At 43.8% G+C, this 22,224-nt stretch overlaps 2 protein-coding genes across 10 annotated transcripts in view; both read right to left on the bottom strand.

Annotated features, from left to right (window-relative positions):
- The window catches only part of LOC102120633 (protocadherin gamma-C4), a 188,318-nt gene that overhangs the window by 136,444 nt on the left and 29,650 nt on the right, over positions 1 to 22,224 (bottom strand). The window contains exons 1-2 of one of the 9 annotated variants that reach the window (XM_065545910.2): positions 19,439 to 22,024; positions 17,912 to 18,025 (exon numbers count right to left, since the gene is read on the bottom strand). The exons of 5 other annotated variants lie outside the window; for them this stretch is intronic. In XM_065545910.2, coding sequence (XP_065401982.1) covers positions 18,020 to 18,025; positions 19,439 to 21,898 — 2,466 coding nt within the window. In that variant the 5' untranslated portion in view covers positions 21,899 to 22,024 and the 3' untranslated portion in view covers positions 17,912 to 18,019. Of the gene's footprint in view, positions 1 to 5,852; positions 8,449 to 15,251; positions 17,842 to 17,911; positions 18,026 to 19,438; positions 22,025 to 22,224 lie in introns of those variants that run through there. 3 more of the 9 variants (XM_015452027.3, XM_015452039.3, XM_015452037.3) reach the window with 3 other exon arrangements.
- LOC107130081 (protocadherin gamma-B3) lies at positions 9,038 to 12,087 on the bottom strand. The gene is given in 3 exon segments (XM_015452046.4): positions 9,038 to 9,887; positions 9,889 to 11,837; positions 11,840 to 12,087. Coding segments are annotated over 3 exon segments (2,442 nt in total). The 5' UTR covers positions 11,963 to 12,087; the 3' UTR covers positions 9,038 to 9,517.

Below are 22,224 nucleotides of genomic sequence, written 5' to 3'. Positions count from 1 at the left end.
TTTTCCCTGGTTGGTGAACAGCGGCGCTCTGAGTCCTTACTAAGTTACTGCACCAGATTGATGCACACAATACACTGATTTCATAGAAAATTGTTTCATCTTTCAAAATTTTCCTGTTAAATTTCTTTGCTCTAGATATCCCTGATAATTTAAAAATCCATTTTAAGACACTGAATTAATGCAACAGTACTCATGGATGGGTGTTTGATAATCTTAGATAATTTTTTTAAAAACTGCTTTGCTTTGCAACTTTCAAGTGACTCTTTTGGGCACTGACTCACACGTTATTGCACATAGGAAAATCAGTCATTGAAGGCAAAAAGGTAAATTTTATTTAAATACATATGAAAAATTTTACGAAGAAAATATTTACATCAGTGTATATAAATTTTAATTAATTCAGTATTAATTGAACACATATGTTCTAGACACCATCATGCAGGATTCAGAAAGTCAAAATTGTTGTAAAATATATAGACCTATTTTAATAAATTTTTGATTGTATAGAACCTTAGAGATAGTCTAACACCTTCATTTTAATGAGAGGTAGGGGGCCAGACGCGGTTGCTTACTCCTGTAATCCCACACTTCGTGAGGCCGAGGCAGGCGGATCACCTGAGGTCGGGAGTTTGAGACCAGCCTGACCAACATGGAGAAACCCCATTTCTACTAAAAATACAAAATTATCCGGGTGTGGAGGCGCGTGCCTGTAATCCCAGTTACTCAGGAGGCTGAGACAGGAAAATCGCTTGAACCCGGGAGCGGAGGTTGCAGTGATCCGAGATCACACCATTGCACTGCAGCCTGGGCAACAAGAGCAAAACTCCGCCAGAGAGAGAGAGAGAGAGAGAGAGAGAGAGAGAGAGAGAGAGAGAGAGAGAGAAGGAATTGCCTTGTTCCTGATTATGGATTATATGGTAGTAGAACAATGTCGGAATCCAAATATTCTCACTCACAGTCTTGTGAGAAAAAAAAGAAAGAAATCATTGTTTGTCTTGGCTGCAACAATCAGCTATAGAAGCAACCCATTTTCTACAGAAGGCAGAAATCTGCAGAGATCCTACTGGGCTGTGAATTCATAAGAAAGTGGATAATGGATTGGTTGATTCTTTTCGTTATGCAATTCATTTCAACTCTTCACCCTAGTATGCAATTCAAATCTTCAACCTACTCTATTCTAGTGTAATTGAGAAAACAGGGATCTCTAGACAGCATTTGAGCAAAATGCAGGACTGTCCTCAGAGGATCCTTAGAGGTACTCGTCTCTCCAGTGATGTTGATAGAATAAAACTAAATTATTGATGGATCCGAGGCTACCCTCTGCTAGCAGAAAGAAAAGAAAGCTCCTTTCACACAGTTGCAGAATAAAAGAGAATGACCTGCTTTGGAATAAAGACCTGGCAAGAAACAGTCTTGGTTTGTAAATTATTTTAGGTCCTAGAGAGTAGCTGGTGGAACCAGGAGAATCCAGAACTAACATTAAGAAAGCTTAACTTAGTTTTGTGGGAGTCTCCTAAGTAACCTATTTCTGCTTTCTGGTGGCATTGCTCCAGAATACAGGGAATACTTTGCAGGAGATTATGTTTCCATCTATCAAAATAATCCATAGTTATCTTTGCATTCACAAAGTAGACAAATTTTGTTTAAAGGAACTAATAGAGGTATTACAGATGAATTCTGTAAACTGGAGTTAAATTCTATTTGTTTAATAGTACTTTTGAAATTCTTGTTGAGGCAAGCAAAGTGTATGATTATTAAACAACATAAGTGCTTGTTGTAGACATTTTCAAACAAACTTCCATGTTTGGAGGTTATAGCTCTCAATGTCTTGATCCATTTCTACCTGATGCCTCAGAATTCATAATTTCATCTCACATTTGTTTCTTATTCTACTGTTTTAAAAAAGTCTCAATTAACTTATTGTGTCTTGGTACCTTCTTTGGAGAAAAAGAAATAAGATCTAGTTAAATTAAATTATAGACTACTCTGAACACAAAGCATACATACTCTATGGAGTAAATGGCTTCATCATCTCTAGCATTCACATTTTCTAAGTTATTGAACATCATAAAATTAAATATTAAAGATCTTTACTAGACCACCAAAACATGTTTAATAAAATCTGACATAAGCTCATTATATCAAATTGAAATCATTTCATAGTTTAAAGATGTATATTATTGTTGACTAAGATATTGGGAAGAATCCTAACCATTTGTTTGGTTGGATTAAAAAGAATTCTATGTAAAGTCTATTTGGCTTCCTGGGCATTGAATTGATTACCTTCTCTCTTTTCTTTTTGGGACTTTTTTTTTTTTTTTTTTTACTAAAAAACTAACAAACAACAAAACAGTTCTTTGAAGTTCCATTTAGATTTTCATTCTCAAGCAAAGATAAAGGTATTTTCCAACGTTTCTCCTCTGAGATTTTACTCCTTCCCCTTTGACAATTACTACCTCAACAGAAGCCTGATCAGAAATGAATGCCTTTCAGGCCAGGCTCAGTGGCTCACACCTGTAATCCCAGTGCTCTGGGAGGCTGAGGCGGGGGGATCACTTAAGGTCAGGAGTTTGAGACCAGCCTGGCCATCATGGTAAAACCCCGTATCTACTAAAAGCATGAAAATTAGCTAGGCATGGTGGAATGCACCTGTAATCCCAGCTACTTGGGAGGCTAAGGCAGGAGAATCAGGGAGGAGGAAGTTGCAGTGAGCTGAGATTACACCACTGCATTCCAGCCTGGGACACAGAGCAAGATTCTGTCTTAAAAAAAAAAGGCTTTCACAGACCATAAAATAAGACAATAATTTGGTAGTTTTTTTCCTGATGTTTCAAAATTCTATAATGAACTGTCAAAACCTCAGATAGCCTATCTTATTATTAATGATCTGTATTGCAGGTGGATTAAAGAACCTCATTTAGTCAGAACTTAGCAAATTCCATGATTGCCAGGATGTTTAACAGTTGGTCAGTCCGCATGAATGAATGACTTTTGCTAGAGTAGAAGTTGGTAGTTTTTCCATCAGTGAAATGTTTTATTTGTTTAAATGAAATGGTCACAGGTAAAAAGAGAATAAAATAAACCAGTGTGGTCTCCATGAAAAGTAGTTAGTGAGCTTTCCCTATAACAACAAAAGCTCAAGATGTAGTTTAACATCCCAAATTGGTGGTATAATAAAATGACATTCACACTTTCAGAGTTTATGAAGTAATCATACATATAACAGCCCATCTAACTCACGAGACTAATATCCAAGATTCAAGTTGTTTAAAATTGTTATTTTATCAAAGTATATCACAAAGATACAAAAAAATGAGCTTTTGAAGATGTGTATGATTAGATCTCTTGGTTAGGTATACACATTTGGAAACTTGAGATAAATAAATCTATAATAATTCCTTAAATGTAAATACCACAATATTGGTTTAGAAAAACACATATTACTCTTAGCACCTTATTTAAAAACACATCAACTCAATGTTATCTTTATGAAGACTGACAAAGTCAGGTTACAAAGGAGGTTCCATTTATTTTCAAGGTATCATCTCAATTACTTTTTTCTTACACATTCATAACAAATTCAGATGCACAAGTGGCCAATCCATTCTATAATGCCACTAGATTGTAGAATCTTCCAACTCATGACTGGAAAAAAATCTTGACTATAATGTAGTTCAACAAGTCATCAAATTATAAAATTCCCTGTACTCCATTAATTCCAGGGCCATCAACTTGCTTTTGAAGACTGCCGGTAACAGAATCTCCTATCTCCTTAGTGATCCGTTTTCTATTCGAACATCATTGATAGTCAAAAACTTTGCTGTTTTCTGTTCATGAAACAATGATTTTGTTTGCACATTTCAGTCATAATAAATAAGACCAATCAGTCTTCTAAATGATAATCCCCTTTTTCTTGAAATACTTCAATAAACAGTTACTATGTGATGGAAGCCTTATTGTCTGGGTTAAAATGCTAAAATATTTAAATTTTTATTTATTTGAACCTCATTAACATTTGTTCTCCCATTCACCAGTCATTATTTTTAGAGATATGTCGTGTAAGCAGACACTACCAAGCATGTTTTAAAATTCATTTTCACTCTTTATTTATTTATTATTAGTAGTATTTTTTGAGACAGAGTCTCACTCTGTCACCCAGACTGGAGTGCAGTGGCGCGATCTTGACTCACTGCAACCTCCACCTCCAGGGTTCAAGGGATTCTCCTGCCTCACCTCCTGAGCAGCTGGGATTACAGGCCCATGCCACCCCACCCGGCTAATTTTTGTATTTTTAGTAGAGACAGGGTTTCACCATGTTGGTCAGGCTGGTCTTGAACTCCTGACTTTGTGAGCCCCCCACCGCGGCCTCCTAAAATGTTGGGATTACAGGTGTGAGCCACTGCACCCAGTCATTTTCACTCTTAAATACTATCAGGCACACAGTATGCAAAAGACATCGTAGTAGGCACACAGCATCGGGTGCTTAGTTATTTCTTAACAACCAAATAATTATAATAACGGTGATGTCAACAAATACTTGTTCACTATGCTGCTTTATAGTTTAAAAAAAAGTTATAAAATTATTTTCTTAGAATTTGAGTCAGATAGATAAGGAAAGTCTTGTTTTAAAAAATAATATAAGTAGAGCTTATTTGGGCCAAGCTTTAGGATTGCATCCCAGGAACATAGATTTAAGTTGCCCTGGATACACACTCTATGAGCAGCAGTTAGAAGTGGATTTTTACTCTAGACTGGGCAACAGAGGGACATCCCATCTCTAATAAGGGAAGTCTTTTAAGTCTTAATTTTAGTTGGAAGATAATGGTGATTGTAACTGGCCCAAGTAAATGACAGATAGTTACAGGAATGTTATTCAAGTCTTTTAACGCCAAAGATCAGGTGCTCCCTGCTGCAGTTACCAACGATTCTTATCTTTTTAAAAATAATTTTTGATTCCTAAGTAGTAAAGGTGAAAGATCTCTTGTATGAACCTCCGTCATTTACAATTATTAAGTAACACCGAAAAAAACACAATCTTTTTTTTTTTTGAAAGAGAGAGAGAGAGAGAGCGAGAGAGAGAGAGAGACTCATTCTGTCTCCCAGGCTAGGGCGCAGTGACACAATTATATCTCACTGCAGCCTCAAACCCCTGGACTTAAGCAATCCTCCTGTCAGAGCTTCTCGAGTAGCTGGGACTACAGGTGTACACCACACATCTGGCTAATTTTTTTTTTCTTTTTGGTAGAGACAGAGTGGTGCTATGTTGCCTAGGCTGGTCTCAAACTCCTGGCCTCAAGGGGTCCTCCCGTCTCAGCCTCCTGAAGAGGTGGGATTACAGGTGTGAGCCACCATGCTAGCTAAAACCAAGATCTTGATAACACTGACCTAAATTAAGATTATTTTTCCCCACATTAGAAAAAGAAAGAAACTTACAAATGTCACATAATAGGAAAAAACCTAAGAAACGAGATGTACTCAATCCAAGACACAAATAGTTTGCCAAGAAGAGAAAGGTAAAGAAAAACTAGGACATGCATTATTTTCCCCCCACAAAATTAAGACTTCAGAACATTCTTTTGATATAAAAGAAAAACATTAGAATTATGTGATTCCCTGCAAAGGACTAAGAAAATTAAGCACTAATCAAAGATAATCTTTAATTTTCATGCCAACCAATAAAAACAATTCCCTCACCTGAACAAGGGAGTCTTCCACTTTACAAAATCACGAATCTTCCTGTACCAAAAGAGGTTCACTTCTCTTACAGCCATCCTGGCTGAGGAGTGTGTCTAAATAGTTGGGTGGCGGGAAGATCAGATTACTCTTCCGCTTCCGCCTGGAAAGAAACTCACCTGAAGTCGCCTGGGGTCTCCTTTCGTTTCAGGTAAATCCTGAGTTGTGAGAAGAGACTCGCTTTTCTCACAGCTCTCCTGGCTGATGAGCGTGTCCGCATAGTTGGGCTGGGGGAAGATCAGATGACTCTTCCGCGAGTCTGCAGTGAGTGAGACCTCGTGGGAATAGGTCTGCAGGAAAGCCCGCACCCCGTCCACGCCCACAAAGTGTGAGCCGGGCATGCTCGCCAAGCCACCTCCCAAAGCCTGCAGCCGGCGTGACTTGTGCCAGCGCCGAAGCCTGAGCGCCAGCAGCACGATGACGAAGGCCAAGAAGACGCAGGAGACCACGGCCACCGCCACCACCAGGTACAGCGTGAGGTCAGAGTTGTGAGAACCGTCGGAGGGCTCCAGGCTGCCCAGGTCGGCCAGGATTTCCGGGATGCTGTCGGCCACAGCCACGGTGAGCGTGACAGTGGCGGAGAGAGGGGGCTGGCCGTGGTCCTGGACGGCCACCACGAGGCTCTGCTTGAGCGCGTCTCTGTCCAGCAGGGCCCGAGCCGTGCGCACCTCGCCCGTGTGCAGCCCCACAGCGAAGAGTCCCGGTTCGCTGGCCTTGAGCAGGCGGTAGGACAGCCAGGCGTTCTGGCCCGAGTCTCTGTCCACCGCCACCACCTTGGTCACCAGGTAGCCAGGCTCTGCGGAGCGGGGCGCCAGCTCCACGCCAGTGGAACCGTCTGTGGGGATGGCGGGATACAGGATCTCGGGCGCATTGTCATTCTGGTCCAGCACAAACAGGCTCAGTGACACGTTGCTGCTAAGAGGCGGGTCCCCGCTGTCGCTGGCTGTCACCCACAGCTGTAGGTCTCTCAACTGCTCATAGTCGAAGGAGCGCAGGGTGTACAGAATCCCAGTGTCGGAGTTGATGGACACGTAGGAGGACAGGGGCGCCCCCTGGAGGGTGTCTTCTGCCAGTGAGTAGGAGACTCGGGCGTTCTGGTCCATATCAGGGTCCAGTGCATTCACAGAGAAGATGGAGGCGCCCCTGGGGTTGTTTTCAAGGACATAGACTGAGTAGGATGAGTGGGGGAAGGTGGGCGGGTTGTCGTTGGTGTCTGCCACATTTAGGGAGATGATTGTTTCTGTTGACAGAGGTGGTGTTCCTTTGTCCGTGGCTGTCACAGTAATGTTGTATAAGGATACCTCTTCCCGGTCTAGAGCTGCATTTGTCACTAATCGATAATAATTGCTAACTGACTTTTCCAATTCAAATGGGAGACTTCTCGGGATGGAACAGGTTACCAGGCCATTCAGGCCAGAGTCTCGATCGAACACTTGAAAAAGAGCGATGACTGTTCCTGGAGGTGCACTTTCAGCAATTGTTCTGCTTCCAGATGTAACAACCACTTCTGGTACATTATCATTGACATCCAAGATAGTTATTAAGACTTTAGCTCTGTCTCGAAGACCTGGCTGATCCCGGGCTTCAACACCCAGCTCATAAAATCTCGATTCCTCATAGTCTAGATTTGCAGAAGTTGAAATTTCTCCAGTCAAAACATTCAAACAGAAAATTTGTGAGATCTTTTCTGTAATCTTCACAAAGTAATAAGTTACTTCCCCGTGGACTCCTTCATCCTGGTCGGTGGCATTTACTGCCAACACTGGTGTGCCTACTGGCAGGTTTTCAGGAACACTTACACGGTAGACAGGCTGAGTAAACACTGGAGCGTTGTCATTCACATCTACAACTGTTACCAGAATTCGGGCAACGCTTGAGCGGACAGGGTCACCGCCATCCAAGGCAGTAAGGACCAGGTGGTAAACGGCTTCTCCTTCCCGGTCCAGGGTGCCCTCCAGCACCAGCTCCGGGTACTTGGGCCCATGGCCTTCGCTTTGCACATCCACTGAGAAGTGACTATTACCACTGAGCTTAAAGCCCTGAAGGGAGTTTATTCCCACATCAGGGTCATAGACCTCCGTTAGTGGAAAACGAGAGGATGGAGCTGCATTTTCGAGAATTTTCACTTCCAATTCTTCTTTTAAGAATTGGGGTGTATTGTCATTAATGTCCACTATTTCCACTTCCACGGGATAAAGATTCAGTTTATCCTCGACAAGGATGTTAAAACTCACCAGACACCGCGGGCTCTGAGCACAGAGCTCCTCCCGGTCTATCCTACCCGCGGTGACCAAGCTGCCGCTTCGCGGGTTCAGAGAGAAAAGCTGCGTCCTACCTCTGAAGACGATGCGGACTCCATGCTCCGCCAGCTCCCGGGGCTCCAGTTCCAGGTCTTTGGCGATGTTGCCTACGAAGGAGCCTTTCTCCAGCTCCTCGGGAATAGAGTAGCGGATCTGCGCTGCCGCGGCCCCCCACAGCGTCCCCAGGAGCGTGAGGAGCAGGACCTGCTCGCTGCGCAGCGGACGCCTCTGCAGAGGCGCCATTACTGGCTTATTAGAGACTTCTCTGGGATTAAGAAGAGGAAAAACAGGTCTTCATCACTTTGCTCTTCTCAGAAATAGCGGTGAAGTTCCTTCAACAAGCAGAGACCGGATGCGAAGCGTTTCAGGTCAGAATTTCCGCACAGCTTTCCTGCTTTCCTGTCTGATTTGCTTTGTGGTTGGAGGATGTAACTCAAGTTTCCGTTGATTTTCTTGCCCGGGTTAGTGAACAGCGACGCTCAGAGTCCTAACTTAATACTGCATCGTTTTGTGAAACTATCATACAGAGGCTTTTATTTCTGCTAAATCTGCATAGATGACACTCATAATATTTCCCTTCCCAAGACAATGAAGCATTTAGAAGAGTGCAAGAGATTATTCTGAATAATTTTAAATGTTCTCTGATGTTTACCATTCATTTTTATGAAAATATCTCTTAGGATCTTGGGGAACAGAAATAATATTACAATCTTCTGTAAATTTTGAATTATCATATTTCACCATCATTTACACTAGTCCCACTTTCAATAAGGGTACCAACAACCACAAACACATTTTTTTTTGAGACAAACTCTCTCTCTGTCTCCCAGGCTAGAGTGCAGGGGCACAATTATAGATCATTGCAGCCGCAACCTTCTGGGGTCAAGGGATCCTCCCACCTCAGCCTCCCGAGTAGCTGGGACTACAGGCATATGCTACACAAACACATTTTGAACCAATTCACTATAGTACCCAATACAAGAGTTGCCATTTGAGATCCATTATTTCTTTTGATTAGCATAGAAATTAAAAACTGCCCTGACACAGGCAACATCTGTGTATACTTTAAAAAACCATGCAAAGGGAAGTAAAAATATATATAGGTTACATTAAAAATGTCTTAAGATATACATTATGTTTAATATATTTTAGGATTGACTGCATTAAAACTAAGTAAACCACTTAATTGTGCAGATTTGTGTCTAATTCTGGATAGATATGTCTGAAAATGACAGTGTGAGACAATACTGTATTAAAAATGTTTCAGATTATAGTGTATTAGGATTAACAAAAATTTCAAGACTATCAAAAGGAGGCTTTCTATGAAAGAACAACTGCCATACAGATATTCTACAGGAAATTCTACAAAGAATTTCCTAGGCACCCTACTCCACACCCAGAAAATCAATAAAATAATGTAATCAGGAAATATTTAATCTGTAAACATTTTATCTCTAAATCAATGAATTGAAACCCAATTATATTTATGGAAGGAAAGGTTTGAAGAAACTCACCTGTTGCAAATTGCCTGAATTAGAAGGCATTTTTGGATTGTCATTACTTTCAAACCAAGACGCTTCATCACATAGCAGATCTTGTGGTGCAGCATCTTCAGCCTTTATATTGAGAAATTTAAACTCGGTGTTTGAGGAATGTGAGGCAGCACACAGACTGTAGGAATAAAGCAAAGTCCTTTCACTGTAGTTGGGGAGAACTCCAGGTACAGTCTTGGAGTAGAGACCAGGCTGAAAGTAGCCCTCGCTGGAAGAGCGTCGCAGGCGCAGGGCAATGGCCAGAATCACCGCGAGGAGGAAGAGCACTGAGATCAAGGCCAACGCCACTATTAGGTGAAACTAGTACTGCCTGAAGGTCAGAGGGAGTGGGACGGTCGCTAAGGTCAGGTTGTATCTCTGGCAAGCTATCTGCGAAGATTAGGTGCAGCGTGACGGTGGCTGAAAGAGGCGGCTGTCCTCCATCACAAACAGTGACCAGCAGGCGCTGGCGGGCGGCCTCCCTGTCGCCCAAGGTACGCGCCGTGCGCACCTCACCGGTGCGCAGCCCCAGGCTGAGCAGCCCGGGCTCGCTAGGCTGCTGAATGTGGTAGGACAGCCAGGCGTTGGGTCCCGAGTCTGCGTCCACCGCCACCACCTTGGTCACCAGGTAGCCAGGCTCTGCAGCGCGCGGCACCATATCGAAGAGCGCAGAGCCGTCGGGCCCCAGAGCTGGGTACAGCACCCGCGGTGCATTGTCGTTGCGGTCGCCCACCAACACCCGCAGGCTCACGTTGGCGCTGAGCGCCGGCAAGCCCTGGTCGCGGGCCTGCAGCGTGAGCTCAAAGGCGCGCAGCTGCTCGTGGTCGAAGGCTCGCTGCGCGAACACCACCCCGCTCTGCGCGCTCACGGACACGTAGGACGACAGCTCCCGCGGCTCCAGGTCACTGGCCACGATGTAGTAGTAGACAAGGCCGTTAGGTCCCAAGTCGGGATCCGAGGCGCTAACATGCGCAATGGAGGCTCCAGGCGGGTTGTTCTCAGCTACATGCACCGTGTAGGAGGCCTGGTGGAAAACTGGAACGTTGTCGTTGACATCAAGGATGTGCAGAGTGATGGTCTTGCTGGAGGAGAGCGGTGGATTGCCTTTGTCGGTAGCTGTGATCGTCACATTGTATTCTGGGATCTGCTCCCGGTCCAGGGCTCCATCTGTCACCAACCTGTATATGTTTTTGGTATCTTGAACGATTTTAAAGGGAAACTTTCCTTTTAGTTGGCATAGGATTTCTCCATTAAATCCAGAATCTAGATCATGTGTTTTGATCAGGGCAATAGCAGTCCCCAGCTCAGCATCTTCTTGTATATGTTGGGATTCAGAAGCCAGGGTTATCTCCAGGGCATTGTCATTTTCATCTGAAATATCTATCTGTACTTTACAATATGTAGTGTGATGTCCACCATCCTTTGTTTCCACCCCAATTGTGTAGCTATCACTCTCTTGAAAGTCCAGTTCTCCAACAGTGGTGAGTTCCCCCGTTTTACTGTCCAGCTTGAACAATTGTCTCACTGCCTTACCAATACTGATGAAGGCATAGATGATCTCGGCATTAACACCCTCATCCAAGTCAGTGGCCATCACTTTTAATACCAAGGAGCCAGCGGGCAGGTTCTCTGCAACATCGACCCTGTACATGTCCTGAGTAAATACTGGGGGGTTATCATTTGCATCTGCGACAATTACCCTGATCTGGGTGGTACAGCTTCTGGAGGGCTCGCCCCCATCCACAGCTGTGAGGACCAGGTGGTGATGCGGCTGCTCTTCCCTGTCCAGGGGTGCTTTCAGTACTAGTTCTGGGTACCTACTGCCATCCAGGTTCTCCTTCTGAATTAAAAAGAAGTGCGGATCAGGGCTGAGGTAGTACTGCTGCAGCGAAATGACACCTACATCAGGATCCTGAGCAGATTCCAAGGCAAAGGTGGCTCCAGTGATCGCCAGTTCGCTGATTTCCAGCTCAGTGATATTTTCGCTAACGGTCGGTGGGTTGTCGTTAATATCCTGGATCAGCACGGTTACATGAGAAAAGTTTAAAGGCTTTTCAGCAACCATTTCAAATTCCAGAACACACGTTGACTTCTTGCCACAAATCTCCTCTCGGTCTATACGGTCGCTCACAAATAAGTCCCCATTTTCGGGGCGCACGGTAAAGAATTTCTTCTCTGCAATAACCCGCAGGTTCCGAGTGGGTAAATCCCCTACGCCAAAACCCAGGTCCTTGGCGAGGTTCCCTACCAGGGAGCCTCCTCCGCTATTCCGTCCAGCTCCTCGGGAATAGCGTAGCGGATCGGTTGGGAGAGCCCCTGGCCTAACAAAGAGAGCAGGAAGAGAAACAGCATTCGCCTCCGCTCTGCTGGGCCGCTCCATCCGGAGCTATTTCCCATCCCCCTCTCTGCGCCTTTGCCTTTCTAAATCCGAGGAGAGGAGATCTTTAAATAATCCCAAGACCTCTCTGAGCAGAACCAACTATTTGTTTTGTCTTGGTGCTTGGATTCTCTGATGGGTGTCTCCGCTGCAGGAAGCCGGATAGAGAGTACACTTTTCTTCCAAGTTGGCTGCGGCGGGAGGAGCCAATACTTTGCACAGCACTAGCCAAGACCGGCACCCGGCGCCTCCGCTGCAGAACTGCAGCAGTGGTGACTAAATCCTCTCCAAATAAGGAGCCAGTTAGGAGAAAAATCGGCAGTGTACTGATAGTGATACTTTCTTCCCATTTTAAAAGAACTTTTAAAAAACATTAAATATATTTACTATATCTTTAGTCTGTTATTTCTTTTAATTTGAGCTTCATCCATCCAAATCAAGTACCTTTTACTTCTCAAAGGGCAGAGATAATCTTGCTCAATCCCGTCATGTTTTTTAGTTTCTATTTTCATAAAATGGTCATAATAACATCTTCTCTGCTTACTTTAGTAGAAATGAGGACCAAATAAAATGATACATAGAAAAATCATACGAATGAAAGCTATTTTTGGTGATAGCAGAAGACGCAGTATAAAGATGCTTGAAATATCAGCTTCACGTGTATTGTTATTGCATTCTATTTCCTTTTCTTCTAACTTCTAAAAGTTATAATCTCATAGCTTTTAGTTTCATCCTATGTTTCACTTTCTTCTCTTTTATCTTTATTATTTCCCCCCAAAAGAAGTTACAGGTAATGAGGAAATGATTGACCTTATAAAATAGAAGTATAGCAAGAAGCAAGAGGGTCTCTTTTCCTTTGTTTCCAAGTGTCTACTTTAAATTAAATAAGTATGATTGAAATTTTTTCTTTTTTCTGTAGAGGTGGGGTCTCACTATGTTGCCCAGGCTGGGCGCCAACACCTGGCTTTGAGCAATCCTCCCACCTCAGCCTCCCAAAGTGCTGGGATTATAAGGCATGAACCACCCTGGACCAGATGAAAAACTTCCACAGAAGACGTTTTTTCATACTACATCACAATTGTTCTGAACCGTACTGCTTCTTCTCAAGTAGCCTGACAATGATGTGTTTATTAGGATTGGGGAGTGAATTGTGAGTCCTTATAATTATATTATCTAATTATGTAAGTAATCTTTCTGTCCACTTTTCCTTGGTCCCCAGTTTACCATCTGATCATACCAACCTTTTGTTATTTACACTTTTCCCTGGTCAATAACATGCCATTTTCCATGTTTCTGACAGGTGTCTTATAGTTTTAATTACATTTCCAAACCAGAAAATCTTCTTAAAGAAATTATCTTTAGCCTACATAATGTATTGTTATTCTAAAACCAGGCAGGTGTGCAGCAATAAGCAATGAGTTCCACACTGAATTTACCTTATAGTGGAAAAGCATGATAGCATCTTAAACTAGTCACGATATCCAGAATTCTGGACAGCCACTCATTGTCACCTTTATACAAACATCAAAAACATAACTGACTCAAGACTTTGCTCCAAAACATTCCAAAGCAAGGGCCTTCCCACACAATGCCAAGTGTTCATTATATGAACACTTCAATTAATATGAAAAATTATTCTTCAGAACACATATAAAACTAAATACTCAGATATTTAAAAGTATATGGTATATATAGTACGTACATTCAGAATGTATGAATCAAGCATTTTATAAAGTCTGTTAGTAGTTTATAGAGGGTTTAAAGATATTTTTCCATTGCACAAAAAAGTTAACTCAGAGGAAGTGTACCCAAATCTATAACGTTTACTTTTTTTCCAAACACCCTACTCTGAGAAGCATATAACATTTTCTTTAAAAAAAAAAATGGAAAAGCAAGTTTTCAGATAGGAGTGAATGATGTCACACCTATTCTATAGATTCTCTTGTTACTCTTTGAATGCATTCACTATTCAGTGAGTTTGTACATTTTACATTTTGCTCAGAATGTCCGTGTGTGTATGTATGTGTGTTTGTGTGTGTGTATGTGTATATGTGTGTGTGTGTGTGTGTGTATAATTGACTGCTCTTTAATAATGTTTAAAAAATAAAAATCAAGTGATCTTAGGTTCTTTAATGTGTCAACTAACCTTTCATGTGGTTGAGTAATGTAGCTTACTATCCCATTTGTAATATTTTATTACCTTTTCCCCTTATTTAGTCATTATTTGAAGCTGATGCTCAAGGTGTTAAAAGTACAAAATTTGAAGGATTAAGAATATTTTAATAAGAAGCATCTGAAAATCATCTTCAGCAAATCAGATGCAGAATGGAAATCTAGTAGTCCTTTCATTACATAACACATCCTCCTGGAATTTGAGGAACTTAGACCAGTATTTCATTAAGGCACGTCTATTAATTTAAGATGAACACATCCCTTAGATATGAACTTTAAAATTTTGAACCATCCTTAAATTGAATTCTTTTTTCAAATACAACCTTAGACTCAAGTAATAAAGAAGAATTGCACCTACACTTAAAGAAAAGCTAACATTTCAGTAGGTGCTGATTTTAATAAGTAAAGGGTTTGTCTACAACAGAAGATGCCAGGTGTGTGACATATTTACATCTATTGAATGCAGCAGTATGTAACTCTTTGGAGGCTTTACATCACAGAACAAAGCCCAACTTTAAGGTTCCTTTACACTGATTTCTTCTCTCAACAAGCCCACATATCCAATAATTACATGGCTTAACACAAACTTTCCAGACTTTAGAATGCTACATGTTATCATCACTATAAATTTAATCTACTTTTCTGATATTTATGATGCAGAAGTTCTCTGTACCTTTCCACTGATTTATGTAAATACTGTAAATTATTTCCTTAAACAAATTTCAGGTAGACTAAAATATCAATCCTACACATTATCCTTTCCAAAACACGTACACTAACGGTGTCTACGCAGACACTCAAAAGAGAACAATACATATAACAATTTGAATTAATAAAACATCTCTGCTATTAATAGAACTGCAGTTCCAATATAGCAAAATATTTGGGTAAAATGATTATATTTAACCACTTTCCTTTAAAGTATTTGCTTCACTTAAGTCTACAGATATCAGCTAGACTTCCCAAAACAGAATTTGAAAACAAATGAAGAAAGAATGAATTGAAAAAAATTAATCTCCAATAGAGCAAATAATATTCCACTATTTGCATAACTAGCTGATTTTGAATATGACAGATAAATGAAAAAAGAAACAAACAAAAATGTTCTGGTCATCCTTACCGAAAGAGAAAACTAACCTGAACTCGCCGTTCTTCTTTGTTTGCATCTACCTTATCAGACATCAGAAGAGGCTCGCTTTTTTCACAGCTCTCTTCACTAAGGAGCGTGTCTGCATAGTTGGGCTGGGGAAAGATCAGGTGACTCTTCCTCGAGTCCGCGGTGAGGGAGACCTCGTTGGAATAGGTCTGCAGGAAAGCCCGAACCCCATCCATGCCCACAAAGTGTGAGGCGGGCACACTCGCCAACCTGCTGCCTTCAGCCTGAAGCAGGCGTGACTTGTGCCAGCGCCTCAGTCTGAGCACCAGCAGCACAATGACAAAGGCCAAGAAGACGCAGGAGACTGCAGCCACTGCCACCACAAGATAGAATGTGAGATCCAAATCCTCAGGGTCAATGGGGGTCTTCATACTGCCAAGGTCAGCAAGGATGTCAGGGATCCTGTCTGCCACGGCCACTGTGACTGTGACGGTGGCTGACAGAGGGGGCTGGCCATGGTCTTCCACGGCCACTATGAGGCTCTGCTTGAGTGCATCTCTGTCCAGCAGGGTCCGCGCTGTCCGCACTTCGCCCGTGTGCAGCCCAACCGCAAAGAGTCCTGGCTCGCTGGCCTTAAGCAGGCGGTAGGATAGCCAGGCATTCTGGCCTGAATCTTTGTCCACTGCTACCACCTTGGTCACCAGGTAGCCAGGTTCTGCGGAGCGGGGCGCCAGCTCCACGCCCGTGGAACCGTCTGTGGGGAGGGTGGGGTACAGGATCTCGGGCGCATTGTCGTTCTGGTCCAGCACAAACAGGCTCAGTGACACGTTGCTGCTAAGTGGAGGGTTCCCATTGTCGCTGGCTGTCACCCACAACTGTAGGTCTCTCAACTGCTCATAATCGAAGGATCTCAGCGCATACAGGACACCGGTGTCAGAGTTAATGGAGACATAGGAGGACAAGGGCCCCCCCTGAAATGTGTCTTCAGCCAGGGAGTAGGTGACTCGAGCATTGTCGCCACTGTCGGGGTCATGGGCTGTCACAGAGAAGATAGAGACACCTCTGGGGTTGTTTTCTGGGAGAGAGGTGGAATAGGAGGCTTGAGGGAAATTGGGTGGGTTGTCATTGACGTCTGCTACTTTCAAGGGGATGTGGTTTTCTGCAGAGAGGGGCGGGGTTCCATGGTCAATGACGGTTAAAGTGATATTATAATCTGAAGTCTCTTCTCTGTCCAGGTTTCTAGTTGTTAATAGGTGATAGTAATTATCAACTGACTTCTCCAGTTTAAAAGGCAAGTTCCTAGGAATAGAGCATGCAATCTCACCATTTTCTCCAGAATCACCATCATGTACACTAAACAGCGCAATTACAGTTCCTGGAAGACAGTCTTCAGAGAGGGAACTGGTCAGAGAGGTGAGGATCACTTCGGGGGCATTGTCATTCACGTCCTGTACTGTGACCACCACCTTAGCGCTGGCAAGAAGAGCGCCTCCATCCTGAGCTACCACTTCCATGAGGTAGAATCTGGATTCTTCATAGTCCAGCGGTTGTAGAGTTGAGATTTCCCCCAGGTTGGAATCAAGATGGAAAGTCTCCGAAATTTTGTCTTCTTCATTGCGAAAAGAGTAGGTCAATTTCCCGTTCATTCCCTCATCTGGATCCGTGGCGGTTAGCGTGAGCAGCCGAGTGCCCACAGGTATGTTCTCCGGAACACTCACGCTGTACTCGGATGGCGTGAACAGGGGTGCATTGTCGTTTGCGTCGAGTACTGTAACACGGATGTGCGTGGTGCCGGAGAGTACCGGGTCTCCGCCATCTAAAGCTGTGAGGAGGAGGTCATGAACAGTCTCTTTCTCGCGGTCTAGGGGCTGTTCCAACACCAGCTCCGGATACTTTTGTCCATCAGTTCCGCTTACCACATCCAGAGAGAAGTGCAGATTGGAGCTGAGCTGGTAACTCCGGAGGGAGTTCACACCCACATCTGCATCCCGCGCGAAGGGAAGCACTAAACGTGTCCCTGCAGCCGCATTTTCATTAACTTTTACTTTTAACTCCTCATCCCGGAAACGCGGGAAGTTATCATTAATATCGATTATTTCTACTTCTACTACATAAATTTTCATTTTGTTCTCAACTAAGATGTTAAAGTTCACCACACACAGCGGGCTCTGAGCGCAGAGCTCCTCCCGGTCTATCCTGCCCGCGGTGACCAAGCTGCCGCTTCGCGGGTTCAGAGCGAAAAGCTGCGTCCTACCTCTGGAGACTATGCGGACTCCGTGCTCCGCCAGCTCCCGGGGCTCCAGCCCAAGGTCCTTGGCGATGTTGCCGACGAAGGAGCCTTTGTCCAGCTCCTCCGGCATCGAGTAGCTGATCTGCCCGGATCCCGGTTGGCACAGCGTCCCCAGGAGCATGAAGGGCAGCAGCAGCTCTCCGCAGGCCCAGCGCCTCGGTGGACTCGCCATTGCCTTCTCTCTGCCCAATTTTCTCTTAGTTCTGGTTCAGCCTGCTGTTTCCTTATTTATCTAAAGCCGATGGGTACATATTCCCCGACGAAAATGGGCGTGGAGCGTTGGCTTTTCGTAGGAGCTTGTCTGGTTTGTGTGTTTAGTATGGAGGGAGCAGAGTCGGGTCGCCTCTGCTGCAGCTCCTTTCCCACTTTGGTCAACAGCGACGCTCAGAGTCCTAACCAGTGACTGCACCAAATTCCATTTTTATTTCTCCTAAGTTTAGTTGTAATTTTATTTCTAATAATGTTGCCATATCCTTAATGTTTAACTGTGTAACATTGTCTATGACTGTTAATTCAGCTTTAATTCTGAAATAGCAAGACTTCCACAATTACTGAGATCAATATTATTAGATTCCAATACCTTACAAAAATTTTATTTAATGTGTCACTGGGGGAGCCTATGTCCTTTATTTACCTCTTACCTATGTTTAGTCCTTTAAATTAGGACATTCAAATTCTTACCTTTGTAGAATTCAAGATTTCATCTCTTTATTAGGATGCATTTAGGAAAACGTGCTTATTTGCACATAAGAATGCCAAGGAAACAAACCCAGTTCTCAATGCACCTTTCCAAACAGGACTACTGATTTATGTAAGTTATATTAGCTGTCATATGCAGAAGAAATACAGATCTTTATTACTTGTGAGGACTTTCAGAAAGTTTCTCCACTATCTCAGACAGTGTTAGAGTAGGGTTAACTATGCATTTTTACGTTTTTCTATTATCATGTTCAAATATTTGTAGTTCCAATGACAATCAGTATAGCAACTGTGGAGGGTGGGGCTTTATTTCATCATCTATGCAGGAAAGCATGACCAGATACTTATTGAGCAGTACTGAGTGGCCTTTCTATGTTGAGACAGTTATTTAGTGCTATCATCTTTATATGACAACAGAAATAGAAAAACCTCTTGATTGAAAAAAATGAACATTTCAGAAAGTCATTTTGTTTAATGACACTTTCATAGAAAACTAAGAAAATAAAAATTCTATATAATTAGGAAATTCAAAAGCAAAGATTTGAGTAATATTTGGTAGAAAATGATGTGAACATAGGTTGTAAGATTTTTCTCAATGTGTAATTTTTCTTAAGAGCAATTTGTTAAAATGCATGTTAGAGAATGCTTTCTCACATTTGTTAAATGCACTCTTTATAGCAGACACCTCAGACCTCAAACATTGCCTATCCTTTAGAAATATGCTTGTGATTCCAAGACACTTAGCTTACCCAGTGTGGGTCTTCAAGTCAATGGGACAATGTCCTACCCATGCCCTGCAATTAACAAGCCATGCCATTATGTAAAAGTCTTTCATCTTTGGTTCCCAATTTCCAAAAACTACTAAAATGAAGACTCTCTTTACTCTGAAGTACTATGATGCTAAGAGGAAGTAAAACAAAAATTTGAATAACAAAGAGCCTGAAGGTGAAAGTAATTGCCTAAAGTCCCAATGGTAACAAATCTTCAGAGAGAAGCAAAGACGAGGAAGAAAAAGAAATACAGTGCAGTATCTCATGTGATAAAGGTTTGCAATTATTGCTAAATAAATCTCACACTTCAGAGAGAAAACACTTAAAATTAAGTTAAATAAGATTAAGATAATTAAGGCACAACATTGACCAAATCTAACTCACAGACAAAGAAATTGCAATGGAACTTCCTACCCAAATTAGGTGAAACAATAAAACCAGAAGTGAAAATAAATTAATTAAAGCTCACCTTTAAAATAGTATCTGAGGCAAAAGGGACCCCAGCGTCTGCATGATTTGTATTTTGTTCCCAAGAGGCATTGTCACAGAGGAGATCTTGTGAGGGAACCAATTCCGGGGTTACGTTCAGAAAATTAAACTCTGTCTTGGCTGATTGTGAGGCAACACACAGGTTGTAGGAAAAGGGCAATGTTCCCTCACTGTAATTGGGGAGAACCCCAGGTCCAGGCTTGGAGCACTGACTAGACTGAAAGCAGCCCCAAGCGTCTGAACTGGAAGAGCGGCGCAGGCGCAGGGAGATTGCCAGAATCACTGCGAAGAGGAAGAGCACTGAGATCAAGGCCAAGGCCACCACCAGGTAAAACTGCAGTTCCGTCTGGGGGTCAGAGGGCTCAGGGCTGCCGCTAAGGTCTGGCAATACCTCTTGCAGGCTATCCGCGAAGATCAGGTGCAGCGTGGCGGTGGCGGAGAGTGGCGGCTGTCCTCCATCACGCACAGCGACCAGCAGGCGCTGGCGGGCCGCGTCCCTCTCGCCCAAGGCACGCGCTGTGCGCACCTCACCCGTGCGCAGCCCCAGGCTGAAGAGCCCGGGCTCGCTGGCCTGCAGCACGTGGTAGGACAGCCAAGCGTTGTGTCCCGAGTCTGCGTCCACCGCCACCACCTTGGTCACTAGGTAGCCGGGCTCTGCTGCGCGTGGCACCATATCGAAGAGGGCGGAGCCATCGGGCCCCAGCGCGGGGTACAACACCAGTGGCACATTGTCATTGAGGTCGCCCACTAACACGCGCAGGCTCACGTTGGCGCTGAGCGCAGGTGAGCCCTGGTCGGTGGCCTGCAGTGTGAGTTCGAAGGCGCGCAGCTGCTCATGATCGAAGGCGCGCTGCGCGAACACCACCCCGCTCTGCGCGCTCACGGACACGTAGGATAAAATCTCCCGCGGCTCCAGGTCGCTCGCTACGATGGAGTAGGAAACTTGGCCATTGGGGCCCAAGTCAGGGTCAGAGGCACTGATTTGAGCGATAGAGGCGCCAGGAGGATTGTTCTCTGCCACGTGAACCATGTAGCAAGTCTGTTGGAAAAGTGGGGCATTATCGTTGACGTCGGAGATGTGCAGGGTGACAATTATGCTGGAGGAGAGAGGCGGCTTGCCCCCGTCGGTGGCTGTGATGGTGAGATTGTATTCTGGGATCTCCTCCCGGTCCAGGGCGCCGTCTGTCATTAGTTTGTAATAGTTCTTTGAGGAAGATTTCAAAATAAACTTGGCATTTCCCAACACTTGGCAGTAAACTTCTCCATTTTCTCCAGAGTCTCTGTCTCTCGTTTTTATCAAGGCGATGACTGTTCCTGGTGGCGAATCCTCTGGTAGGGGAGTAAATACTGAAGTCACAATAACTTCAGGTGCACAATCATTCTCATCAAGAATTTCAACTTGGATACTGCAGTGGGCTGCTAGATCTCCAGGATCTTTTGCTTCAATACTCAGAGTGTAACTACTTGCAATCTCAAAATCCAAATCATCCTTTGTCGTGATTTCTCCTGTTTTTTCATTTAAGTTGAAAAAGCGTTTGACTTGTTCGTCCACATTATGAAAGGAGTAGGTGATTTCCGCGTTTATGCCCTCATCCCGGTCAGTGGCCGTCACTTGAAGCACAAAGAAGCCCGGGGGCACGTCCTCCCTCAGGGTGACCCTGTACACATCCTGGCTGAACACCGGAGGGTTATCATTGGCATCCGTGACTTGGATTCGGATTTGGGTCGTGCCGCTTTGAGGTGGGTCTCCGCCATCCACAGCTGTGAGGACCAGTTGATGGAAACTATGCTCTTCTCTGTCCAGAGAATGTTTTAGAATCAGCTCAGGATATTTACGTCCATCTGGAGTCTGTTTCTCAGCGAGATCAAAGTACTCGTTGTCATTAAGGTGGTATCTTTGTAGTGAATTAGGACCAACATCTGAATCCAGGGCTGGGTCAAGTGGAAATGTTGTACCTGGCTTAGTGGATTCGCCAATTTTTAAATGAATCTTACTCTGTTTGAATAGTGGGGTATTATCATTTATATCCTGCACAATTACTGCTATGTGGAAAATATTTAGTGGGTTTTCAGCGACAGTATCGAAATCCAGAACACACAGAGGCTGCTTCCCGCATATCTGCTCTCGGTCTATTTTGTCACCCACAAGTAAGTCCCCGCTTTCTGGGTTTACTGTGAAATATTCCCTCTCTGCGCTAACCCGCAGCTTCCGGGCAGGCAAGTCCCGGACGCTGAGCCCCAGATCCTTGGCGAGGTTTCCTACGACAGAGTTTTTGGCCAGCTCCTCTGGAATTGAATAGCGGATCTGGTCTGAGAGAGCCCCGGGGAACAAAGACAACAGGAAGGGCAACAGTACCTGCAGCCACCACACCAGCCCGTACCTCCCTGCGCTCGCCTTCATCTTCTGTCTCCCTCGGGCTCCCTGTGCTCCTTTGCCCATAGGAGGAATAAGCCTTCCGAGGATGGCAGAATCCGGGCTCAGGTCACTTTTCCTGCTTTTGTTTTCTGTTTCCGAATCTACACTGGCCTCCTCTGCGTGGTTGGTTTGTGCAGGAAGTTCCCTTCTAAGAGGCTCCCAAAAGCTTCTCTGGATCTTCTCTTCGTTCTTTTGACCGACAGCGACGCTCAGAGGTTTTCTCAGGAAACTGCACCAACGGCTTGTAAATGTTTGCTAAGAACATTTTTCTTTTCTTCTTCTTTTTTTTTTAATTTATAAAGTCTTCATTTGTTTTTAAATATGCGAAATATTCATATAGTTCCAAATTC

This window comes from Macaca fascicularis, chromosome 6 (assembly GCF_037993035.2).
Source record: "Macaca fascicularis isolate 582-1 chromosome 6, T2T-MFA8v1.1".
In the NCBI taxonomy this organism is placed as follows: domain Eukaryota; kingdom Metazoa; phylum Chordata; class Mammalia; order Primates; family Cercopithecidae; genus Macaca; species Macaca fascicularis.
This window is presented reverse-complemented; position numbering and strand designations above follow the sequence as displayed.